Here is a 20,980-nt window from a genome sequence, read left to right on the forward strand (position 1 = left end):
TTTCCAGAGCCTTGGCAGAAGTGGATAGAAGTGGGATATATGCATATTGTGGTATTAGTAACTCATCCAGTGGCTCCTGTAATCTAAACACATAATTGTTTGTCTTAGCACTTGTATAAGTTTTTAAAATAAATTTATTTTATTTATTTATTTATTTATTTTTGACTGCATTGGGTCTTCGTTGCTGCGCGCAGGCTTTCTCTAGTTGCGGCGAGCGGGGGCCACCCCTCGTTGCAGTGCGTGGGCCTCTCCCATTGCAGAGTACGGGCTCTAGGCGTGCGGGGGCTTCAGCAATTGTAGCACGCGGGCTCAGCAGCTGTGGCTTGCGGGCTCCAGAGCTCAGGCTCAGTAGTTGTGATGCGCGGGCCTAGTTGCTCCACGGCACATGGGATCTTCCCGGACCAGGGCTCGTCCCTGTGTCCTGTCGAATTGGCAGGCGGATTCCCAACCACTGTGCCACCAGGGAAGCCCTGTATAAGTTTTAACAAGGGGTTTCATGTTAGGAGAAGGTCTTCCTGCCTGTGAACCTGAATGTTCTCTTCTCTCCCAACCTGCACAGCCCCATCTGCTTGGTTTACTTACCGGAGGCTGTGAAGAGCATTTGATGTGCTGTGCTCCCTCCCTGTGGAAGCAGGAGTGTTTTCAGTGGAACGTGGTGGCTTCTGCGTCTGTCCCGTGTGTCGTTACCACACCCCCCCCCCCCCCCCCCCGCAGGTTGCAATTTTAAAACATTGGTGGGAGGTTCTGGATTTCAACTTAAAACGCAGGTGTGTGTCACACTTTTATCCTGCTATGTCTTGGAAGTTGGCTTTATTTTATGTGGTGATATTGTTAAAAATGATGTGTGTGGTAGTGAAGACCTTTTTTTATAATGGATTCAAATCTGCTGGAAGGGACCTAGTCCCTGGTTGACCTACGTCGCAGTTTTCTACCAGTTGTCCCAGCATCATTATTAGCAGTGCCCTTGGCTGCGATGATAAGTTACTGGTCACTTTACCTGTGATGGATGAGACTCTTACGCAGTTTGCTCACAAGTAGTGGGAAATTCACTATCTTCCGTGGGGGGGGGGCCCATTTCATTTTAAAAATAGTTGTAATTGGGGCTTCCCTGGTGGCGCAGTGGTTGAGAGTCTGCCTGCCAATGCAGGGGACACAGGTTCGAGCCTTGGTCTGGGAAGATCCCACATGCTGCGGAGCAACTGGGCCCGTGAGCCACAATTACTGAGCCTGCGCATCTGGAGCCTGTGCTCCGCAACAAGAGAGGCCGCGATAGTGAGAGGCCCATGCACCGCGATGAAGAGTGGCCCCTGCTTGCCACAACTAGAGAAAGCCCTCGCACAGAAACTAAGACCCAACACAGCCATAAATAAACAAAAATAAATAAATTTTAAAAAATAGTTGTAATTGTTAGAAAATGGTTTTTTAAGTTTGATCAGATATGGGCTTCCCTAGAACCTGTGCTTTTTCATCATTGTTTTCCCTCTCTTGAGTCAAGATGGCCTGAATTTGAAATCATAAAAAAAATGGACACATAGAGAAATTACATAAGGATGCTTTGAGAGATGCCCATAGAATTGATATTCTTTCAGTTAAAGAAGCCAGTTGTAAAGGCCAGTGAGAGGAGCTCCCTCCCTCCTTCCTTTCCAATCCTCTGCCTTCTCCTCTTAGTAGTTTCCAGCTCTAGCTGATGCATGAGTTGTTTTTCATATAACATTTATATTCGCCGCTTGAAATTAGTAATTTTAATGGTGCTTTCATTTAGGAGCCAATGTGAGTTACCCTTTTGACATTTTCCCTTTAATAACAAATTTCTGAGTTTAGAATTTTGCTTCCTGATCTGGCACCTGCCCCGTAGTGGACCGACGGACTGATAGCTGGTTAATGAGCCAACTCCTGCTTCTCTCTAGCCATGGCACCTTTGGGCAAGACCCTGAAACTCATCTCTAAACGATAACCATGAGTTTCGTGATTCCTTCCTTTCCCATCGCTTTTAAACTAAAGGGAGAAAGCGTGGTGTGGCCCTTGTCCGAAGGGGAGGCTGAGCACAGAATCGGGAGCATTAACTGTGCAAGCAAGTGCTGAGCCCACCGTCTGGTAGCGAGCACCCAGGAGACGTTTGCCATTGTCATACAGTTGGCACTCCACATCCGTGGGTTCCGCATTCCTGGATTCAACCAATGGCGGATTGAAAACATTCAGGAAAAATCTTCCAGAAAGATACAAAAAGCAAAACTTGACTTTGCTCCACCAGCAAATATGTAAATATTTGCCCGGCCAGTAAAAATGTAAACAGCATTTACATTGTATTAGGTATTACAAGTAATCTAGAGCTGATTTAAAGTGTACAGTAGGAAGGATGTAGATGTAGGTAGGTTATATGCAAACATAACCATTTTATATAAGAGACTTGAGCATCCTGGGGTTTTGGTATCCGTGCGGGGTCCTGGAGCCAAAATCCCCCGTGGATAACAAGGGATGACTGCAATCATTATCACTTTTTATATTCTTCCCTTATGACTGCAGGGGTATTGTCCTCTGCCTGGCACCTGTTTTGTAAGCTTGACTGACCTGGACCTCCCTGTTTCCTTGCACTAAAGCATCTGAGCGCTCAGGAGAGGATTGGAAGCCCAGCTTGGTGAAAAGCTAGCCATCACTGGAGAGCAGAAGCCCATGAAGGCTTGGCCCAGGCCTGTGGCTGAATGGAGGGCATGGCTTTACTGTATCACTGACCTGATCAGTTTTGACACAGTCAATTAGAAGAACTCTTGGTGTAGTTAGAGCATGTTAAATCAGTAACCCAGTGTTTTGAAGTGTGAGCCGTGGAGAGACAGCGAATCGTCAGCAAATGTATTTATATTAAGATCCTTTTTAGGCTTTATTTTAACTAACGTTGATTTGAATTTATGCCTGTCAGTGAAGGTTGGGCTGGGCACTCAAGCACGTTGAAAACAGTCATGCACGCCACGCCCATGTCCACAAACCCAGCCCTTCTCCATGACGGTGTGTGGGGGGAAGACACAGCAACCTTCACCCAGCAGATCCCGTACCTTCTTTTCTGTCTTGTCCAGTAAACCTGGGTAAGGAGGACAACTTGGTTTATGGTCTCATTCACACAGGACCCTCTGTGGCCTGTTGTGTTGGTTTTTGTTTTTGTTTTTTACCTTAGAGGTCAGGAGAACATCACAGAAAAAGAATTCTACAACTGGGAGCTGTGATTTTTATTGGATTGGAGCCTTCCTTTGGGTTTTGTTGCATTGTAGTGGGGGGTGGGGAAAGAACCCCCCCCCCCCGCCCCCCAATAAAATCACCTTGGAGGGTATAGTTAACTGCAAGCTTAATGAGGTCCTGCTGTGTAATGTGGCTACTAAAATGTATCCCAGCTTTTGGATTGTGCACGGAAATAGAAATGATCTTATTGCATGTGTTGGTCCTGTTGTTCTAGAGTATTATTCACATGTTGGAATGTGTGTTTAATTCTGGATGTCACCTTTTTAAAGGGAAGTCATTCCAAATTGGGTAATCAGAGAATGAGGGTTTGAGACATCATGTCACATAAGAATGATTCAAGGAACTATCCACTACTTGTCTTACCTTTTTTGTTGATTTCGCTTTTGCTATTTGGTCACTTGTTTTAGTTCGGTGAACAGAAGTCAAAGGGAAGAGTTCTCAGAATATGTTAATATAGACTTCTGTATTCTGACAGTAGAAATGGCAACAGTTAGATGGATGTTAGAAGTATTCATCTTGGCGTTTCACCTCATCTTTCTTTACCTTTGCCTGTATCGTGATGGAGGTTAGAAAGTGACATGAAATGGGCAGGATGGGGAACTAGTTTGTACAGCAGAGCTTCTGAAACTTTAATGTGCATGGAAATCACTAGAGGATCTTAAAATGAGCCTGCATTTCTAACAAGATGCCAAGCGGTTAAGGCACTGGTGGTCTTTGGAGCACACTTGGAGTTGCAACGGTATGGAAGGATGTACAAGGCTGTTATATCTCTAACCTGGATTGTGGGCTTTGGAGAATTGTTAGATGGTGCTGTTTGCTGCAAGGTGTGTAGTGTCTTCATGTGCTTACTGTCTGTGCCCCTTTTTCTTACATGTCTGCTATAAAACTTGGGGCAGCATAAGGTTATGCTGTTATTTTTCCTTTTAATAAAAAGATTATGTATGACCACAAACATTCTAGTTTTAATTCCTGACCTGTTGCCATTTTCAAAGTTATTTCAAAGAATGGTAGACGTTTTACAAATGAAAAGAAAACCCTGTCACTTTTACTTTTAAAGGTCTTATTACTCAGTCTTCCATTTGCCAAAGAAAGTGATTTTTCGCAGTCAATAGCCAAGTGAATCTAGATCTATGTGATGATTTTTTTTCCCCCGCTACTGCCAGCAGACCCAATTATTTTCATTTATTTCAGTGTTTGCAAAGCATTTTTTGGTCTTGGGGAGAAGAAAGTAAGAGATTGGGGGAATGAGGAAAGGTGGTGTGTCATCGGGAGCCTGACTGTTCTTCTCAAGTTTTAGATGGTCTATTAACCTAGAGGTCTTATGGAAACTCCAAATGACAAGAGCTGTTTTTAAGTCAATAATGCAGTTCACAAGAACAGACACACTCTGGGCAGCTGAATTTGCATCAGAATGAGGCTGCTAGACTCCGTATCAGTGGCTATGCCTCCTCCTGTGTCTGCCTTTATTAAGCTGACCAGTAAAGTAGAATGGACTGAATGCTTGGCTACTTTGTTCCTCGGGAAGAAGAACAGGAAGAACTCAGAAGGGGTATTTTGCGAAGGAATTGGTTGGTGTTTAGCTGAGGGTAAGGGACTGCAACAGGGGCAGCGGATTTGGGCCCTGTAAGGCCATGTGGACTTGGAGTTGGGCACTGTTTTTTGCAGGGAGCGCTAGGTGGTGGCAGAAGGGGTGGTGTGGCCCCTGTGTTAGGACGCTGACAAGCTTACTGCTGAGAATGTGTCGCCTGGCCCTGTTGGATTAGTCACTGCGGGGGGAGTGTTTTTGGGGGGTAGCAGTGATTTCAGTCAGGAATTAGAGTGATTTCAGGCACTTCACTTAACCCATTCTGGAAGTTAGGCACTGGCAGGCCAAGTGTGGGTAATGGTACATGGGAGGCTGAGTTTGTACAGTTTTCAGAAATCCTGAGCTCTCACTTTGTCAGGCATGTTTCAGGTGCTGAGCCGGAGAAACGATGTCCTGAGTCCATGGAGACATTACTTTTAAATAAGACAGCTACTGAAAAGGGGGAAATACAACAGAGGGCCGGACTTAAAGGTCATAGAAGCTCTTGGGCTGGGGGGTGGCCCGGGGAAGAGGGGGGTTCACCTGAGTTGCTTGACTTCTGGTGAGGGAGTTAGTTACATCTGGGTTGTTTTCTAGAGCGCTCAGTACTTGGTCGTTCAGAACTATGATAAGGGTGGGTAAGCGTTAGGCCTCTGAAGTACCTTCTTTCCGGCTTTCCAGGACACCCAGCTTAGGTTGCACAGCCCTGTGCTGCCTCCTGGTTGGGTGCAGGCCCACCTTGCTAGGCTCCCAGTAGGAAGGGGTGTAAGCGGAATGTAGTGATTCATCGTGACTCTGCAGCTGTGAATGGCAGTTGGATTTCTAATCTCTGAATTCTTACCTGCTGAGCTTTTGGAAACAAAGCAGAGTCGACTTCTTACCTGCTAGGTTTGCATCTTGCATCAACACTGAGGGAAGTCTTGACGAGCATTCTATTTATTTATTTATTTATTTATTTTTAATTTATGGCTGTGTTGGGTCTTCGTTTCTGTGCAAGGGCTTTCTCTAGTTGTGGCAAGTGGGGGCCACTCTTCATCGCTGTGCGCGGGCCTCTCACTATCGCGGCCTCTCTTGTTGCGGAGCACAGGCTCCAGACACGCAGGCTCAGTAATTGTGGCTCTCGGGCCCAGCTGCTCTGCGGCATGTGGGATCTTCCCAGACCAGGGCTCAAACCCGTGTCCCCTGCATTAGCAGGCAGATTCTCAACCACTGCGCCACCAGGGAAGCCCTTGAGGAGCATTCTAGATTATAAAAGAACTCGTGTGTGTGTGTGTGTGTGTGTGTGTGTGTGTGTGTGTGTGTGTGTGTGTGTTTTGTTTTGATTTTTAATGTCTAGAACTTGAAACCCCATATTCTGTGTCCTGGATTTGCTTCTCCTGTATTTAAAGTACTTTATAGGTGTCATGGGGCTGCTGGTGTCACTAAGTGAACCTTAAATGCATCTTCCTTTGCAGGAGTTTCCTTCTCACATGGTTTATGTTTTAATTAGATATTAGTTGTCGGGGTATAATTCTCTCATATGGAGGCCTGGAGTCAAAATGAAGGCACCAGTCTGAACAGGAAGCAGTAAATCATCACAGGAATTTTACATTGAAAGCTATTTTGGGGCTTTACAATTTATAAACTCTGTGTATGTAGGAAGTAATCATTTATAATCGCAGCCTGGCTTGTTGTGGAGACCTGAATGCTGAGGGTGGTGAAGAGAATTCTGCCCGACAGACTTCCCTGGATCCTGAAAGGTGGACTTCAGCCCAGTGAGCATGAACTCTTCCCGAGGTTAAGATTATCATTCAGTTGAAACCAAAACGCTAGAGGCATTTTCATGCACCCTGAGGGGAGTTGCTTGTTGCTAAGAGTGATTCATTGTGCTTTTCACGAGTTGTGTAGCTGAATCATTTGCCTCTTATGCAGGTTGGTTCCTTGGGCTCCTCAGCTGGGGTCTGGTCAGAGCGCTTCATTTTCCTGGTTTTCAGCCATGCGATTGGCAGGTCTCTGGTGACTTGGACCCAGTGGTGGTTAAGAAGTAACGTGTGTTCCTTCCGCGGGGGTGGAGGCCTAGTCTGCTTTCAGCCTTCATGTGTGGATTCCACCACCACCCTGGTCTGTAGATGCCTTGTCTCTCTTAGGAGAGCGACTGGGGAGACAGGATGTGCCTTCTTCCTCTGGAGGTGACGGAAGCCTCGGCTTGGCAGGTCTGCAGAAGTGAAGGACATCTGGGTTAGGTGGAAATCCTAGCTCGTTTCTCCCAGGCCTTCTCTTCCCTTTGTTATGGAAGATGGAGAATCACTGTCATTCTGAGAAATCCCAGAAGCTTAACGGGAGCAGCGCCTCAGTTATTTAGGGCTTTAGAGTTTGTGTGGTTGGATTTCTAAGAAGTAGTGTGTGTTTATGCAGAGTTTAGGAATTTGTGAGCTGGAGAAGACCTTGGATAATCTACTTCCCTTATCTCGGCCCCTGGAGGGTTTAGTTGGCTGGGTAGTGGCAGGGAGTAAAAACCAGTTCTGTCGGATGTTGAGTGTAACAGCACCGGCCTGACTCTAGGGTATTTGGCCTCCTGTTTGAACAAAAGGAACCTGAACATTCAAAATCCTGCTTTACTGGGGTATTAATGTTTTCCTTATTCTCTTAAGGCCCCAAATAACTGAGAAGCCGATAATCCTTCCATCTCTAAATTGAACTCATAAAGTGCTTAAGCCTTGAAGTAGGTATGTGGCTGTAAGGACCTCTTAGATTAGCAAACAGTAGGCAGATACCCACAGAAGAGGACCTGTGAGTATCCCAAGCTGTGTGAAGCAACTCTTTAAACCTTAAAATCAAAAACTCTCTTGCTGGTTCCCTAAAACAGTTAACTCATTTGGGGCACCAGTATCAACCACCTCTGTCTTGCCAGACTTGGCTCTTGTCCTGCCGCAATCCCTGCTGGTCTGCAGTCTTTCTTTCCATGTTTACTACTGGAATTGCTGGAGTGGTCTCTGGGTGGGCTGCTGGTTCTTTGGTGTGCCCCCCACCTCATCTTTATTTTGACATAAGGGAGCCACACTTTTAAATGAGATCTTCAAGACCTATTGTGTGTATTCTTTTTCAAAAATTATCCCCCCACCCGCCTGCCACCCCATTCTCTAGTCCACAAAGATCCATTGCCCTTTTCTGCAGTGGTCCGTCTCCCTCTCTCATTTTTGTGATTCATCACCTTAAAAGGCCAGTATAGATCCAGTTTCATTTCTTCTGACTGAAGTGTAAATTCCTTGAAAGTAGCACCAAACCGCAACAACAACAGTAAATTTTGCAAAAGGGTGTGTAGCTCATGTTTGTAAGGTGCCTACATTCTGGCATTATTCGCTTTAAAGAACTCCAGTACAGTGATGCATTACACCTCCTGTTGTGGCTGCAATAACTCTTTTTTTCTAAACTTTGCCAGGAATATAAAACTTATATCTATTACCAGTTAATGACGGGATTTGGACGTGGGGCATGTAAAGGAAGTGAGATGCTTGTGTCTCTCTTCCGGTCCCTTTACAGCCTGAGGGGTGGCTCTTTGCTTGTGGTCTCTCCAGGAAGGGCCAGTGCCCTCCCTCCACTATAGGATGTAGTTCTGATCTCCGGAACTTGGTCTCAGTCACTCAGTACTTGTTTGGGATTTGTTTTTTTGTTTTAAGTTTATTCTGACTCTTAACATTTGCTTGCTTTCCTTTAAGTAACTCCCCTCTCCCCATTCTTCCTTGTTCCTCCAGGATGACAGTGATGGGATTCCATGGTCAGAAGAAAGGGTGGTACGTAAAGTCCTTTATTTGTCTCTGAAGGAGTTCAAGAATGCCCAGAAGAGGCAGCATGGTGAAGGCATTGCTGGGAGCCTGAAAGCAGTGAATGGTGAGTTGCCTGTTTTGTTGTTTTGGATGATGTCTCTGGGCCTGGCCTTGTTTCCGGAATGGATGTGCTTTGGGCGGCTCGTGCTTCTCAGGCTGGGCCCCTAACGGCAGTTATTCTGGACATCCCGTTGGGTTTATAGATTTGTTTTGATGCCCCTTTATATGTTGCATAATATAATTGGCAAGGTGCCTTAGTTAGTCCGCGCCCTATAGACAAGACCAGGGCTGCGATCTGGTTTCTGCCCGTTCTTGGATTGAGTGTGGAGCCTGACTTACAGGTTTTTCTGTGAACATCTGTCTTTCTACCCAAGTATGAGGGCAGAAGAGGCCTTTGATGATCTCGCTGAAATGTGGCAACTTTGGTTCTTATCCCCTGTTTATATAGGAAGTAGCCTGAATCTGTGGGCCTGCTGCCCTTCCCGCTGTCTCTCTGGCTCAGCAGCCTCCTAAGGCCCTGCTTCCTTCCTTGTTGATCAAGCTGGCAGGTGACCGCACAGCGGCAGGTGGGCAGTGGAGGTAGAGTTCCCGTGCGTCCGAAGTGTCCCTCATCCTGGATGGGTGTCAAGTGGGTCCTTGAAGCCTGGAGAGAAACATACTCCCATCTGAGTTTATTCTGATGTCTCTTTTTAACAGGGTTGGTGTGACTCGCATGAAATCATCCAGTGAACACCATTTCAGAACTAGCATTTGGTTACTGTTTATATTTTATTTCGGGGGTTGTGGCTGTGGCTGTATTGCACAGCCTCTCTTGTTCTTATTTATCTCCTAGAATCTTAGATAAATGTGAATGAATTGACCATGTTCTGGTTTGTACTTGTTTGGAGCGAGGAGATAAGGAAGATGAGATCCTATTATTCTTTTTGCGTTCTGGCTGTGATCCTCCGCTAATAGTCATCACCCATGGTGAACCTGACAGCTTGCCAGGGGGCAGAGCCACAGGTTGACTTAGGGCATCCAGTTTTTTTCCATCCTGCTTAGTTGTAAGGTGAGTTGTCTGGGAGCCTCTTGTTGGAACTAGTGCTTCCAGACAGGACCTGTTGGCACTCTCTTTCCACAAGCCCATGGCGGGGTTTTCTGAGGTGGCCTTCCTGAACACCACCGGGATCCGCCCTGCCATCCACCCAGGTTCTGTCACTCTCTTCTAGTACTGTGTGACTTGAAACAAGAACCGCCTGAAGTCTGAGCCAATGTGTATGGGAAAGGCCCTTTTTGAATCTTTCACACGTGCAGAAGCAAAATAATTTGAGGAATCTGTTGCCACAGTTAAACAGCTTGGACCCCTATTTGTTCACGGGTCTCCTACCAGGTAGGGACCCCGCCATTTCTTGGCTGCCTGTAATGGAGTAAATGCTAAGCCATGTGTCTTTTTAGAGAGCATTTGACGTGATCAGTCTTGTTGACATTGCTTCACATTGAACATACTGTTCTGCTCTGAAGTTTTTGAGGGGAGGGTGATGGGGGGGAGAATATCATTGGATCCTGGGGTTAGAGTAGAGCAATGGCTGCTACGGGGTTAGATTTTACTGCTGTGACAAGGCGTGCTCTCATTCTGCTGTTCTGGAGTGGTGATGCCTTCGTGCTTTAGGAATCTTTTTTTTTAAAAATTAATTAATTAATTTATTTATTTATTTTTGACTGTGTTGGGTCTTCGTTTCTGTGCGAGGGCTTTCTCTAGTTGTGGCGAGCAGAGGCCACTCTTCATCGCGGTGCGCGGGCCTCTCACTGTCGCGGCCTCTCTTGTTGCAGAGCACAGGCTCCAGACGCGCAGGCTCAGTAGTTGTGGCTCACTGGGCCTAGTTGCTCTGCGGCACGTGGGATCTTCCCAGACCAGGGCTCGAACCCGTGTCCCCTGCATTGGCAGGCAGATTCTCAACCACTGCGCCACCAGGGAAGCCCCTAGGAATCTTTTAACAACTAAAAAACACACCCAACTGGGAAAAATCAGCTTTTAGGACAAGAAGGTAGCCAGGTGTCCAGGATTGAATAATGGTGGAATTTGGGTAAAAAAGAACAAAAACTAAAATAAGGCATTCAAGAAGCAACTAGTGCTGCCAGCTAGTTGGCCAAATGTAGCTCTTGTTTTCATTGGCATACTCAGGGCTTGACGATACCGAGGAAGGAATTCTAAGAAAAGTTGGCACATACATCTCTATGGGGATCATTGAAGACTTTAAATCATTCTTTTACCACCTCCATAAAAAAGGTGGTCTTTGTTGTTTGTCGTGGTAGTTTGCCTTTCACCCTGATAAAGACTGACTTGTCTTTCCCTCCCTCCCTCCCTCCCTCCTTCCTCCTTTCCTCCCCTCTCTTTTGGTTGTGAAGTTGTTGTCAGCTTGCCCTTTTCTGGTTCATGTTGGTGTTTGTGCAGGCTGTATTCCAAGGCCACCTTTTTGTTATTCCGCATGTTGGATTTCGATAGCAGTTCTAAGTAAATACATCTCCTCGTTTTAGAACTTGTGTGTGTTTTAAGAATAATTTTCTTAAAGGCAGCTAGCATGTTAAACAAAGTGTGCTTTCTTATTTGGGGGCTACTGGGAAGCCTGGAAACCAGACTCGTTACCATGGGAATAAGTCCCTCTCTGTAGGTCCCAGAATCTCAGGGGTGCTCTCCTAGGGGGTGTGATCCAGAGACAGCTGAAGTAGCTGGCAGCCTCCAGGACTCTTGGTGGGGGTGGCTAGTGAGGACTGCAAGCGGCCTTCTCTCTGAATGTGTGTACATATGTGCGCGTGTACACACGTGTGCGTGTACACATGTGCGCGTCTACATTTATCACTCAAGTTTGAGTGGGTGCTTTATAACAGATCATCATTCGTATGCGGTGCAGTAGAATGACCTTGTCTGGCGCTGTACATCACAGCACACTGTTTAGGGTTCTTCATTGTGGGGCAAGTGAAGATAGGTTAGTGGTGGGGGAAGAGTGGTTTTAACAGTCATGCCTTTCCTTTTCATTTCTCTTTTAATTTTTTTTGGTCCCTTACCCCCTCGAGGTTCCCTTTCAAAAGTTGAAATAATTCCATTGTTTTAGTTTTAATTGTGACAGAAAGTTATCTGGCGGTAGAATTTGAAACTGTCCAGTACAGAGCCCTTGCTGGGAGGTGTGGTATGAAACTGGATGGGACAGAGGTGAGAGTAGGTGCCTGCACCCCAGCTAGGGCGGTGTTGGTGGGGCTTCTGCCCCCTGTGCTCCCTTTCTCATGCTTCATGGCTTGAGGATTGTGGGTAGTGAGGTACCTCTGAGACCTGCGGGGTTTCTGTCTGTAAGGGGAAGATGACATTCTTGTTGGGGGGCTCTCTGAGTGTGTTCTCTGTGGTAGTAACTTTCCTAATGGCACATGGTTATTTATGCTGCAGTAGCAGAATTGGAATTACAGCTCAAGTAACTTTGAATCCAGTACTTATTTTAGAATCCAGAATGGAGGAAAATGGCACCCTATCTTTGCAACAGTAGTATTGAAAACAAGGTGTTTTGTTTTTCCCCCTGTATTTCAAAGCAAAGATGTTTCTTGGTTATTGGTCTTGCCAGAGTTTCCTGGGAAAATTCAATTTTAAAATACTATCTTGAGTTCACAGTAGAATGGGCTTGACATAATTTTCATCTAATTGGGAAATGAATTGCCATCACTTCTGCGAGATCACAGGCATGCTAGGATGATGAACAAGCAGCCCCCTGCCCTGGCCTCCTGTGGGAGGAGGGTTGGGGTCCGTTGTCTGCTAACGGGGTGCCAACAGCAGCCACTTGTCTGAGCGGCTGAGCTCAGCCGCGCCCCTTGTGCAGGTCTGGTGGAGACATAATAAGCCAAGCAGACATAAGATAGCAGAGAGACCTCATATTTTATGTCATAAAATCCATGTTTGCCATCAGTCTTGCTTTTGTGCTTCTAAAGTGACAAGGAATGAATTTTTTTTTTTGTCCTACTGGAGGTGGCGAATCTTGAGTCTGGGACATCCCAGTGGGTTGTCTGTGTAGGAATTGAAGCCGTTGTTATACAGCTTGTTGGCTGTAGCCAGGCTTCAGGGGAGGTGGTGCTAAGGTTTCTGCTGGACGTGAGCCTTCTGTCTACTCTCTGCTGTAGATGGTGCCGCTTTTCCCGGCAGTAATAAATTGACAAAAGCTTCAGAAAGGCTGGCAGAGGCGGAGGCCTCAGCCACTCTTTGAGGCCCTTGGCCTGCTGGGGCTGAAATTAGGGACATTTAAATAATAACATGCTACACAAATAATGAGTACACATAATTACACAGTAAGAGAGGGGAGCTATTAGCTGTATTTGAATTTCATTTGCTTCCTATAAATTTCATCTGAGATCCAGCAAACCCTGTGGCCAGCTAAAGCATCTTGACTAGATTTAAGGGACGCTGGATTGTTTTTTCTTAGAATTTTACAGTAGTTGTGATAGCTGGAACCTATATTGAGCATTTGCTTTTTGCCAGTTATTGTTCTAGCACTTCACCTGTATTTTGCTCATTTAACTTTCAGAACCAACCATTTTCTAGAAATATAGGAAACTGCACTAGGGCAGATTAGCAATTTGCTTACACTACTAGTATGGGGCAGAGCCAGGATTTAAACCCCGGCCTTCTCCCTTGCTTATAATAACCACCACTTAAATAAATAGAAGTAGTTTTGGAACCCCCTGTGAAGATAGGATTTCAAAAATACAAAATTGTAGGAGTACTTTTTTTTTCAAATAGCAGTTTCTTTTGAAGGAGATCTGTGAAATCTTTCATTGGCAAAGAGACCTCAGAAGAGGAGGGGCAGTACAAGTATTTATTCATGTGACCATGGCTCTGGGCTTTATCTAGCGCTTGTCATTGAATTGATAGTCAGAGGAAATCGAAAAACTGCATTCCTCCTGATTGGTCACCCTCCTTACACACGGATACATTCATTATTTCTTTCTGTTTCTTCACCTAGGGATACAGATTTGTGTTTTTAATATTGTTGTGGAACCAGCCAGCTGGCGGAGGGCTGCCAGTCACCTCCATGACCTCCATGAGGTGGCGAGAGAGGGGCAGTGGCCTTGATGGCAACAACTGTCCATTTGTAGCCAAGGATCAAAGCTAGAAGTACAAATATAAGGACCCCCTGTGCAAACTGCACCCGCTGCCCCCCCCCCCCCCCCCCCATCCCATTTCTTTTTTAAAAGGGTAGAATTTTGTTGGACTCTCTTCAAAATCTCTCTGAGATTACTGATGTCTATGGAATGAAACATGGGCCCAGCTTCTGCAAATTCACTGTTTACAGGATGAGGTTAAAGTGTGACTTTCGAGTCAAAATCAGAGTCTGGGCACCTTGTCTGATGAATGGAAGTTTATTTTTGGCCATATTTGAAATGAACGCTGTGGCTGTATGGTTGCCTTCTCCTGGCCTGAAGCTCTAATGTCCAGCAGTTCTCAAGACGGTCTCTACTTCAACAGGAAAGACAATCTCCCCCCACCCCCTGCCGAAGAAATTGGCTTTTCCAGATTGAACTGCTGCTGTGTCAGTGCTTGTGACCTCTGCAGGTTGGGCCATGAGTTTAGTTTTCTCTTAACAGCCCAGCGCCTGAGACATTTGTCACCTGCGTCCCCTGACAGCACTCCATGGGAGAGCAAGGCAGTGAGGGCAAATACACTTCTTGAAAACAACCTACATTTATTCTTTGCTTAAAAATGAAGCTGCATCTATCTTGGATGATGGTAGAGTTGGGAAGCCTTGATTTCTTTCTCTTGTAGGTGTTCTGTCGTCAGTCTTCATGACCCTGAGTAATGCAGATGGGAAATTTCTAGATAGAGCTCCCATCTGATCAGTACTTGATGGCATTCTTAGTATGTAGGAGCTATTGTGAGTAATAAAGACGGAACTGAAATTGCTAATTTTGGAGGAGTCAGAATAGCTTATTTCATCTCATCTAAGATGTCATTAAGTGATGCATTATTTTATGGAAGAAAAGAAAAAAATGCTTCCAATTATAAGTGTAAGCCATGATAATTGTGAGGTGCTTTCTAACAAGAGAGAAATATGTGTGACTTGGTATCAGTGAAGCACAATAAAATATAACAAAATGCTTTAAAAATCAGAGGTGTGTGTGACCGGTTTGATGTGAGGAGGCTAGCAGGGAGGCAGGTGATGTGAAAGGCCCAGTGCTGAGCTACCAGCAAAAGCTTCAGTGAAGAAGTTGCATTCCTGCGGGCCTTGAAAGCTGTGGGACTTCTTGAGCGAGGGCTGAGGCTGGGACGGGGTAGTGTGCGGGGCAGGGGTGAGGACCAGCAAGTAGACACTGGCCGGGATTGTTGATGCCACAGTCCAGAGGGACAAATGGCAGGTTTCAGTGGCCAGCCTGCTTGTACCGCTCTGGCACCAAGGGAATGGCGAGCCTGCCTGCAGCCCTTTCGGCCACAGAATTATGGATGGCTAGAGCTGGAAGGGACTTCTGGAGGTATATAGGCCAGGCTCATCGTTTTACAGATGAGGAACTTTGAACCTTGCTGATGAGCTTAACTGGAAGGGATGGATCATGCTGAAGACTGATTGGAACCAGAAATCCAATTTAAATCATGGCGAGACACCAGGCTTCCCAGGAGGCATGGCTGCGTGTGAGGAGTTCCTGGAGCGTTGAGGATGGAGGTGCCCCTGGAGGTGAATGTATTCTGCTCCTCTTTCCCATCACTTGTGCGTGAGGCCCGCTGCCCATCCAGCAACTTCAGCCTGCCGCCTCTGGCAGTTCTGCAAGCTCTGTGCGCTCTCTGATTACAGCCCCATCCTCCTGGCTTGGACCCCTGTAGTAAGAGGGGCACACCACACAGGTAGTGTCACCTGGGGGGGGGCATGCGTGTGACGTCTGAGCTTGAGACAGTTCCACAGTGTTTTCCTGCCTGCCCGTGTTGTTAGAATGGCTCAACTTTGAGAGGTGTTGAAGCCGAGAGGATGGAAACCTGCTGTGTCCTGGGATGTTTCTTAAAGCTCTTCCGCCTCTAAGAGTCTTTCTGGTCAGTGCCTCCCTTTGGGCACCAAAATCCCTTTGTCTCATCTCTATGAGAACACCACTCTGGAAAGTATCCCTCTTTTCTTCGTCATTTGTTTACTTCTTTACTAGATCATTCCCATCAGTAAACAAAACATGTTGTAGTTTCTCCCATAAAATAAACCCTCCGATAATCTATCTCCCTCCTGCTATTCATTTCTTTTACTTTATAGAATTCCTCGGAAAAAAATGTCTACACTATCTGTCTCCCTCTATTATTTATATTCATGTTAATATCCTCTCCCCCCCTCATTCTCTTTTGAACCCCTAGAGTCAGGCCACTTACCAAGGCTACTAATGACCTTGATGGCCAAATCCAGTTATCAGTCAGTGTAGCTTTAGCTTCCCATCCGGCAGCGTTTGACGTGATGATTCTCTCCTGAACTCTGGTTGCCTACCTGCCGTCTGCACTTGCTTTCTTGATAGGTCTCATGAACTTGAGGTGTACCAAGCCAACTCTGTCTCTCCACTCCCTCCCATCTTGCTCCCGCCCTGCTGTCTTCCCATTGTCAATAAATGCCAGTTCCATACTTCTGGTTGCTTTGATCAAAACCTGTGAGTTATCTGGTACTCCCCCCACCCCCGCCCCGATTTTGCAAAACCTGTTTATTCTAAACTCACAATATGTTCTGAAACTGAGTTTGCACCGCTGCCACGAGTCCACCACCTCTAGCTTGGGCTGAGACTCCTAAAGCTCCCTCAACTTCTGCCTTTTTACCTCTCTAGGCAGCAGCTAGAACAGTCCTTTGTAAGTGCGAATCAGCACACGTGGTGTCCCGCAGTGTCCCCCCGTCTCTCTTAGCATGAAAGGCAAGCATCTTACCCTGGACACTGATGTGGTCCCCCAGCCTCTCTCTGGTCTTATCTGCCCGTCTCTCCCTCACCTAGTCTAGCCTTCCTGCTGTTCCAAACGCACTTAGTAGTATACTCTTGCCCCAGAATTTTTGTGCTTGCCGATGCTTCTGTCTAGAACTCTCTCCCTTTAGGTACCTGTGTGACTTGATCCCTCTCGGTATTTCAGGGTCCTGGTCAAATGTGCCGTTACCAGAGGCTTCTTCCTTGAGCATCTTATTAAAAATTGTGCCTTTGCCTGTTACCCTTTAGCTCCTTACCTTGTAATATTTTTTGACGTAGACTCTCTCACAGCCTGGCATTGTATTATTCTGTTTGCTTATTATAAGCTCTCGCCCCACAGTAGATTGTAAGTTCCAGGAGAGAAAAGCTTCATCCATGTTAACTGCTGCTGTATGCACAACTCCTGGGTGCTCTGTAGAGTGTGTGGTCACCTGCACACCGGCTGTGTCCCCACCCCTCTGCCCAGCACCCCTCTGCTGCATGCACTGTGGATGTGTTCCTCTCTGTTCAGGGGTTTGTACCATCTCTCACTCCAGATTTCATTTTGAAAATGCATACACCTTGACCCTGTAGCCCCCTCGCCCCAGGTCACACAACCCATGCTATTTTCCCTGTTACCAAAGTGCACATTTATTCATAATTGTGATATCTTTATAAGTTTCATTATCGTAAACATTCTTTGAATTAGGTCACCCTTTTATCCTTTCTTTCTGAACTACATTTGTTGAAAGCCTACCTATGTGCAAGATACATTGATCGGTAGTTTAAAATAAAACTGTCTTTTTAAGAAAATAAAAGTTACTGCTTTTAATTCTCATAACAGTGTGGTAATTATACGATTACTATCATAACTTTGTGGGTTTGTTTAGTGGGTCTCAGATGGAAAGCAACATACTCAAAGCTACATTGCTAAGAAGTGGTCAAATCAGGATCTGAACCCAGGACTCCTGAATCCAGATCTTGCCCCATTTTTTTTTTTTTTAAATAAATCAAGGAAGACTTTACACTCTGAAATTACTTATCTTAGGTGTGCAATTTCGTGAGCTGCCAGATGCACATGTACCCGTATGACCAGAGCTCCAGTGTTGATACAGGACTTTTCCGTCACCCCAGAAAAGTTTTCACCTGCCCCTTCTAGTTCATTTGCCTTCTTTAAAGTATGTGCTCATTTGGTGGTTTGCCAACATGGCTGTCTCTGTTTTTAGGAGCTTTTATGATGTTACATGAGTTTAGGATATTTCTCCAGAATGTACCAGATGCCAGAGAGTGTCTGTTGAGACTTGAAAGTGCCTCAGAGACAGAGGCACAGGTGTGTCCAGTAAGCAGCTCTTGGAGGCCTCAAGCAGTGCTTGAATAAGGACCCCACAGTTGGACGTGCTCAAGGGTGACATTTACCGTCTCATGGTGGCACTCGTGCTCAAGGGTGACATTCACCGTCTCATGGTGGCACTCGTGCTCAAGGGTGACATTCACCGTCTCATGGCGACACTCGTGGAGCCAGATTCTCCATCCTAAACCGGCATCACAGCTTTCATTCTGAGCGGTTGTGCAAGTCCAGACCAAGTGGGCTTTTAAACAGTTACTTCTCATCCTCTTCCATGTCACGTTTCTCTTGTGGCACCCCTGCCCCGCCCCCTTTGTGGCACTGTTCTTAGTCTGCCTGTTTAGAATACTCAGCCTTGGTGTTATAATTCAGGACATTCTGGAACTGGATGTTCAAGACTTGGCTTTTCCCCAAGGGCAATTGGCATCTGTAAGTCTTGTGCCTTCTCTGCTAATACAGTGTGCTTTCAGTTAGACTGATTCTTTTGAGGACCCCATGATCAGCTTCGTGGCCTTGAGGATGCAAAAACATGAGGCAGCAGTGTGGTGAGATTGCTGATTTCTGTCCATTTTCTTGTGGCTGTGGTGTAAGTCTATATATAAGTCAGCTTGTGCTGCCGTAAGAAAATATCGCAGACTGGATGGCTTAAACAATAGAGCTTTATTTCTCATAGTCTGGAGGCTGGAGGTCCAAGATCCAGGGTGCCGGCCACTTCAGTTCTTGGTGAGGCCTTGCTTCCTGGCTGAGAGAGAGAGAGAGAGAGAGAGAGAGAGCGAGAGAGCGAGAGAGCGCGCGCTGCGCACGCTCGGGCATTGGTTTCTCTTCCCCTTCTTAAAAGGCTACCAACCCTATCAGATTAGGGCCCCTCCCTTACAACCTCATTTAACCTTTACAAGCTCTGCCTTCAGGTACAGTCACACTGGGTGGTACGGTTTCAACATAAGAATTTGGCTGGTGGGCATTAAGTCTGTAACAGTCCAGTATGGGGTAGGGATTTGAAATGGTGACAGTTCTGTTTGTTTCAGTTTTAGATTAAGTTAATTGCTGTGTTAATTTGTACCATGTTTCTTTTTGTGAGACTATAACTATTTCCTGGTAGGTCAGGAAACTGTAAGGGCTGTTGGACCTTAGAGAAGATGTTGTTCCTCTCAATTGGGTAAAATTAAACTTGGACATTTATTTGTTGAGTTGTTGCTTCTGTGAGACCACCTGGATTAGCCCAAGTCCCTTACTGCAGTGGGGATTGGAACATGATTCCTATGCACAGGGAGCAGCTGTCCAAGGCCAAGAGCCCTAAGAGAGGGCAAACAAGGTGTTTCTTAGGCCCTAAGGGCTTGGGAGGGGATTGGCAATTGAGACGGCCTAGGAAGGACGGTTCTAGCCTTGAGTTTGGAAAAATCATGGGATTATTTGAAGTTGAGGGACTCGTATTTGTTATATGTTAATTCATCTTATTTGCTTGAATGTTATGCTGTAAATGTAATTTAGGGCAGTGCTTTCCAATTATTTTAAATTCTCAACCTTTGTGGAAAGGGAAGGCCCTGTGGCCTTCACCAGATAGGGCTGCACTCAGCCAGAAGTAGCTTGCCCATGCGTGGAATTTATCTGTGTTCATTCTTGTAACTGATAATGCCACCCACCTCCTTCTACTTGGAGAAAGGCCTTGTGTGTTTTCTAAATCTCACCCATTTCATGATTTGAATTCTGTGATATGTATATTTATGGAGTTTATAATTACTGTCAGATTTACCACAATGGACTAGTGCAGTTTTGCTTTGCTTGTGAATTTCTTAGATCCCATTCCCCCAAATGTAGAGGACCTTTTATTTTAGTTTCTGGAAATAACCTGTTGTTACGTCAGCCTTCCACGGTGTGTATTTAAAGCCAGAAGAGTGATTAACTGGGGAGGCTTAGGGGAAATTCCCTTGCAGTCCACACAGCCCTTCATGTAGAGCGAGTTACTTAATCTCTCTGCTGCCAGATCTCATCTATCCTTCCAGCTTTCTCCGTGGCCTTCAGGGTCCTTCTGCAGAGTCCCAGATTTGGCTTCCTCATAATTTCTTTCCGAAAGATTGTAAAACAGTACAGGTCTCGCGTTCCAGGAGGTTTGGGGACAATGAAGGAAATGTGAACTATTTCATAACCTTAGCCGTGCCTCTCAAGGAGAGGAGTGGCCAGTGTCAGCCCAGCCCATCAGCCAGGCTGTCCCTGTGATGTGCCAGGGAGAGCTTTAGGGCTCCTCGTTCCCGACGTCCTGGGACCCAGGTCCCCTCTCTTTGCACCATTCCCTGACCTGTCTCTGGGGTTCTTGGCTCATTCACACCTTGGATGTAACGAGTCAGCTCTTTGTGCACACGGGGCCTCTTCCCGGCTGCCCTGCCCTTGTCTTCTGGGTTATTCCTTAACCAGGTCTGCACTTCCCTTTGGCAGGTAGGTGGGCATCCTGGTCACGCTTGGCACCTGGTCTTGATGACAGGGGACGCCATCTGGGCCTGAGACTCGCAGGCCAGCTTGTGGTGCTGTCTGAAGTGGCAGTTTCCTTCCAGTTTTTCATGGTTCTGCCTTCTGATGCGTGAAGGCAGCTCAAGGTCTCCACGTCGGAAACATTTAACTGTTATTTCTGACATTCTCCTTCCTTCCCATGCGATTGGGGTATTTGTGAAAGGGACTCATTGAATCTGTGTTTTGAAAGTTGCATCCTACCCTCTAGACGGTTGATGAATCCTCTTCAGACACCATCAGGGCGGGTGATATGCCAGTGGAAATACTGCAGAATATTCCATTTTGGCATGCAGGGGGCCTGCTAATTTCTAGTGGGATCTGCACTGCAAATTGCCTAAACTCTACCCTAGTGGCTTTATCCCGTCTCATTCAGTCCTTGACCTGACTTCAGACAACCAGTACTGTTTGAAAAGGGCCTTTCCAGTCGACTCGGTTGGAAAGCGTTACAGTTGTAAAGGGTGAGCTGGAAGCCTCTCAGCTGGCACTTTCTGAATCCCTCAGAGGAATATATTGGCACACTCCCCACTCTCCGCCTGAACCCTCCTTATAAATCAAGAAGCCAAGCGTTAGGAAGCACAGGGCCAGGTCAAAGTGTGTGTGTGTGTGTGTGTGTGTGTGTGTGTGTGTGTGTGTGTGTGT

General features: G+C 46.2%; 1 protein-coding gene across 4 annotated transcripts in view; it reads left to right on the forward strand.

Moving 5' to 3' along the window:
• The window catches only part of JARID2 (jumonji and AT-rich interaction domain containing 2), a 243,689-nt gene that overhangs the window by 105,908 nt on the left and 116,801 nt on the right, over positions 1 to 20,980 (forward strand). For 3 of the 4 annotated variants that reach the window (XM_059937972.1, XM_059937975.1, XM_059937974.1), the window contains exon 2: positions 8,524 to 8,659. The exons of the other annotated variant lie outside the window; for it this stretch is intronic. In XM_059937972.1, the coding sequence (XP_059793955.1) occupies positions 8,524 to 8,659 (136 nt within the window). The remainder of the gene's footprint in view (positions 1 to 8,523; positions 8,660 to 20,980) is intronic. 4 annotated transcript variants of the gene reach the window in all.

Source organism: Balaenoptera ricei, chromosome 11, assembly GCF_028023285.1.
Source record: "Balaenoptera ricei isolate mBalRic1 chromosome 11, mBalRic1.hap2, whole genome shotgun sequence".
Lineage (NCBI taxonomy): Eukaryota > Metazoa > Chordata > Mammalia > Artiodactyla > Balaenopteridae > Balaenoptera > Balaenoptera ricei.